The 4,713-nt window shown below is 45.6% G+C and overlaps 1 protein-coding gene across 1 annotated transcript in view; it reads right to left on the bottom strand.

Annotated features, from left to right (window-relative positions):
- LOC140374739 (Na(+)/citrate cotransporter-like) overlaps positions 1–4,122 on the bottom strand; it is a 69,619-nt gene extending 65,497 nt beyond the window's left edge. Inside the window, exon 1 of the mRNA XM_072461739.1 lies at positions 3,905–4,122. Coding sequence (XP_072317840.1) covers positions 3,905–4,018 — 114 coding nt within the window. The 5' untranslated portion in view covers positions 4,019–4,122. The remainder of the gene's footprint in view (positions 1–3,904) is intronic.
- Positions 4,123–4,713: the final 591 nt, after the last annotated feature.

Below are 4,713 nucleotides of genomic sequence, written 5' to 3'. Positions count from 1 at the left end.
CAGGACTAAACCAGGACTAAAGCAGGACTAAAGCAGGACTAAAGCAGGACTAAACCAGGACTAAACCAGGACTAAAGCAGGACTAAAGCAGGACTAAAGCAGGACTAAAGCAGGACTAAACCAGGTCTAAAGCAGGACTAAAGCAGGACTAAACCAGGACTAAAGCAGGACTAAAGCAGGACTAAAGCAGGACTAAAGCAGGACTAAACCAGGACTAAAGCAGGACTAAAGCAGGACTAAAGCAGGACTAAAGCAGGACTAAACCAGGACTAAAGCAGGACTAAAGCAGGACTAAAGCAGGACTAAAGCAGGACTAAAGCAGGACTAAAGCAGGACTAAAGCAGGACTAAACCAGGTCTAAAGCAGGTCTAAAGCAGGACTAAAGCAGGACTAAAGCAGGTCTAAACCAGTACTAAAGCAGGACTAAAGCAGGACTAAACCAGGACTAAAGCAGGACTAAAGCAGGACTAAACCAGGACTAAAGCAGGTCTAAACCAGTACTAAAGCAGGACTAAAGCAGGACTAAAGCAGGACTAAAGCAGGACTAAACCAGGACTAAAGCAGGACTAAACCAGGACTAAAGCAGGACTAAAGCAGGTCTAAACCAGTACTAAAGCAGGACTAAAGCAGGACTAAACCAGGACTAAAGCAGGACTAAAGCAGGACTAAACCAGGACTAAAGCAGGTCTAAACCAGTACTAAAGCAGGACTAAAGCAGGACTAAAGCAGGACTAAAGCAGGACTAAACCAGGACTAAAGCAGGACTAAACCAGGACTAAAGCAGGACTAAAGCAGGACTAAAGCAGGACTAAAGCAGGTCTAAACCAGTACTAAAGCAGGACTAAAGCAGGACTAAAGCAGGACTAAAGCAGGACTAAACCAGGACTAAAGCAGGACTAAACCAGGACTAAACCAGGACTAAAGCAGGACTAAAGCAGGACTAAAGCAGGTCTAAAGCAGGACTAAAGCAGGACTAAAGCAGGACTAAAGCAGGTCTAAAGCAGGACTAAAGCAGGACTAAAGCAGGACTAAAGCAGGACTAAAGCAGGACTAAACCAGGACTAAACCAGAACTAAAGCAGAACTAAAGCAGAACTAAAGCAGGACTAAACCAGGACTAAAGCAGGACTAAAGCAGGACTAAACCAGGACTAAACCAGAACTAAAGCAGAACTAAAGCAGAACTAAAGCAGGACTAAACCAGGACTAAAGCAGGACTAAACCAGGACTAAACCAGGACTAAAGCAGAACTAAAGCAGGACTAAAGCAGGACTAAACCAGGACTAAAGCAGGACTAAAGCAGGACTAAACCAGGACTAAAGCAGGACTAAAGCAGGACTAAACCATGACTAAAGCAGGACTAAAGCAGGACTAAAGCAGAACTAAAGCAGGAATAAAGCAGAACTAAAGCAGGACTAAAGCAGGACTAAACCAGGACTAAAGCAGGACTAAACCAGGACTAAACCAGAACTAAAGCAGGAATAAAGCAGAACTAAAGCAGGACTAAAGCAGGACTAAACCAGGACTAAAGCAGGACTAAAGCAGGACTAAACCAGAACTAAAGCAGGAATAAAGCAGAACTAAAGCAGGACTAAAGCAGGACTAAACCAGGACTAAAGCAGGACTAAAGCAGGACTAAACCAGGACTAAAGCAGGACTAAAGCAGGACTAAACCAGGTCTAAACCAGGACTAAAGCAGAACTAAAGCAGGACTAAAGCAGGACTAAAGCAGGTCTAAACCAGGACTAAACCAGGACTAAAGCAGGACTAAAGCAGGACTAAAGCAGAACTAAAGCAGGACTAAAGCAGGACTAAAGCAGAACTAAACCAGGACTAAACCAGGACTAAAGCAGGACTAAAGCAGGACTAAACCAGGACTAAAGCAGGACTAAAGCAGGACTAAACCAGGACTAAAGCAGGTCCAAACCAGGACTAAAGCAGGACTAAAGCAGGACTAAACCAGGACTAAAGCAGGACTAAACCAGGACTAAACCAGGACTAAAGCAGGACTAAAGCAGGACTAAAGCAGGACTAAACCAGGACTAAAGCAGGACTAAAGCAGGACTAAACCAGGACTAAACCAGGACTAAACCAGGACTAAAGCAGGACTAAAGCAGGACTAAACCAGGACTAAAGCAGGACTAAAGCAGGACTAAACCAGGACTAAAGCAGGACTAAAGATGGACTAAACCAGGACTAATGCAGGACTAAAGCAGGACTAAAGCAGGACTAAACCAGGTCTAAACCAGGACTAAACCAGGACTAAAGCAGGACTAAAGCAGGACTAAACCAGGACTAAAGCAGGACTAAAGATGGACTAAACCAGGACTAAACCAGGACTAATGCAGGACTAAAGCAGGACTAAAGCAGGACTAAACCAGGACTAATGCAGGACTAAAGCAGGACTAAAGCAGGACTAAACCAGGACTAAACCAGAACTAAAGCAGGTCTAAAGCAGGACTAAAGCAGAACTAAAGCAGGACTAAACCAGGACTAAACCAGAACTAAAGCAGGACTAAAGCAGGACTAAACCAGGACTAAAGCAGGACTAAACCAGGACTAAAGCAGGACTAAACCAGGACTAAAGCAGGACTAAACCAGGACTAAAGCAGGACTAAACCAGGACTAAAGCAGGACTAAAGCAGGACTAAACCAGGACTAAAGCAGGACTAAAGCAGGACTAAAGCAGGACTAAAGCAGGACTAAAGCAGAACTAAAGCAGGACTAAACCAGGACTAAAGCAGGACTAAACCAGGACTAAAGCAGGACTAAACCAGGACTAAACCAGGACTAAAGCAGGACTAAAGCAGGACTAAAGCAGGACTAAAGCAGGACTAAACCAGGACTAAACCAGGACTAAAGCAGGACTAAAGCAGGACTAAAGCAGGACTAAACCAGGACTAAAGCAGGACTAAAGCAGGACTAAACCAGAACTAAAGCAGGACTAAAGCAGGACTAAAGCAGGACTAAAGCAGAACTAAAGCAGGACTAAAGCAGGACTAAACCAGGACTAAAGCAGGACTAAAGCAGGACTAAACCAGGACTAAAGCAGGACTAAAGCAGGACTAAACCAGGACTAAAGCAGGACTAAAGCAGGACTAAAGCAGGTCTAAACCAGGACTAAAGCAGGACTAAAGCAGGACTAAACCAGGACTAAAGCAGGACTAAACCAGGACTAAACCAGGACTAAAGCAGGACTAAAGCAGGACTAAAGCAGGACTAAACCAGGACTAAAGCAGGACTAAAGCAGGACTAAACCAGGACTAAAGCAGGACTAAAGCAGGACTAAAGTAGGACTAAAGCAGGACTAAAGCAGGACTAAACCAGAACTAAAGCAGGACTAAAGCAGAACTAAAGCAGGACTAAACCAGGACTAAAGCAGGACTAAAGCAGGACTAAAGCAGGACTAAAGCAGGACTAAAGCAGGACTAAACCAGGTCTAATGCAGGACTAAAGCAGGACTAAAGCAGGACTAAACCAGGACTAAAGCAGGACTAAAGCAGGACTAAACCAGGACTAAAGCAGGACTAAAGCAGGACTAAAGCAGGACTAAAGCAGAACTAAAGCAGGACTAAACCAGGACTAAACCAGGACTAAAGCAGGACTAAAGCAGGACTAAAGCAGAACTAAAGCAGGACTAAACCAGGACTAAACCAGAACTAAAGCAGGACTAAAGCAGGACTAAAGCAGGACTAAAGAAGGACTAAAGCAGGACTAAAGCAGGACTAAAGCAGGACTAAAGCAGGACTAAACCAGGACTAAAGCAGGACTAAAGCAGGACTAAACCAGGACTAAAGCAGGACTAAAGCAGGACTAAAGCAGGACTAAAGCAGGACTAAAGCAGGACTAAAGCAGGACTAAACCAGGACTAAAGCAGGACTAAAGCAGGACTAAAGCAGGACTTACCTTGGTACTGGTTGCCAGCGGTAACAAGAGAATGGGAGTGAGGACCAGGATGAACGTGGTCTTCATGGACCACACTCTCCGCACGATCCTGACCCAGGCCGGCAGCACCGACATCGGGACCAAAAGTGGGACAAAGCACGACTGAAAATTGACTAAATCTGGATTAAATCTGGACTAAATCTGGGACCGCATTGAGTCCCAGATTGAATGTGAATCAAACGGTTTCCAAACCAGAATTAAATGTGGACTAAATAGGACTAAACCAGGACTTCTACTGCTATAAAACTTGGACTAATTTGTTTTTAACCAGTTTTTAGATGTAAACTTGGTCTGAAGCCAAATGTAAGTCACTTTACATATATCACACTCTAGAATCCAACAATGGAATATAAATATACTATTTACTTTAAATAAATTAGCTCAGGTTAAGAGTCTGACTGTGAGTCCTGTCCTGGTCCTGTCCTGGCCCTGTCCTGGCCCTGTCCTGGCCCTGTCCTGGCCCTGTCCTGGCCCTGTCCTGGCCCTGTCCTGGTCCTGTCCTGGCCCTGTCCTGGTCCTGTCCTGGTCCTGTCCTGGCCCTGTCCTGGTCCTGTCCTGGCCCTGTCCTGGCCCTGTCCTGGCCCTGTCCTGGCCCTGTCCTGGCCCTGTCCTGGCCCTGTCCTGGTCCTGTCCTGGTCCTGAACTTGCACTTGGTCAGAGTCTAAGCTGTGGTCTGGACTCAGGCCGGACTCTCTCTGGTCCAGGGGGAGGTCCTGGTCTAGACCTGGACTTGTGTAAATATTAACAGCTCCTCTCACAGCGGGAAAACA

Source organism: Eucyclogobius newberryi, unplaced genomic scaffold, assembly GCF_026437365.1.
Source record: "Eucyclogobius newberryi isolate DKJ021-1_F unplaced genomic scaffold, fEucNew1.0.hap1 SCAF_31, whole genome shotgun sequence".
NCBI lineage: Eukaryota > Metazoa > Chordata > Actinopteri > Gobiiformes > Gobiidae > Eucyclogobius > Eucyclogobius newberryi.
The sequence above is the reverse complement of the archived record's forward strand: the minus strand, read 5'-3'. Positions and strand labels throughout refer to the sequence as shown.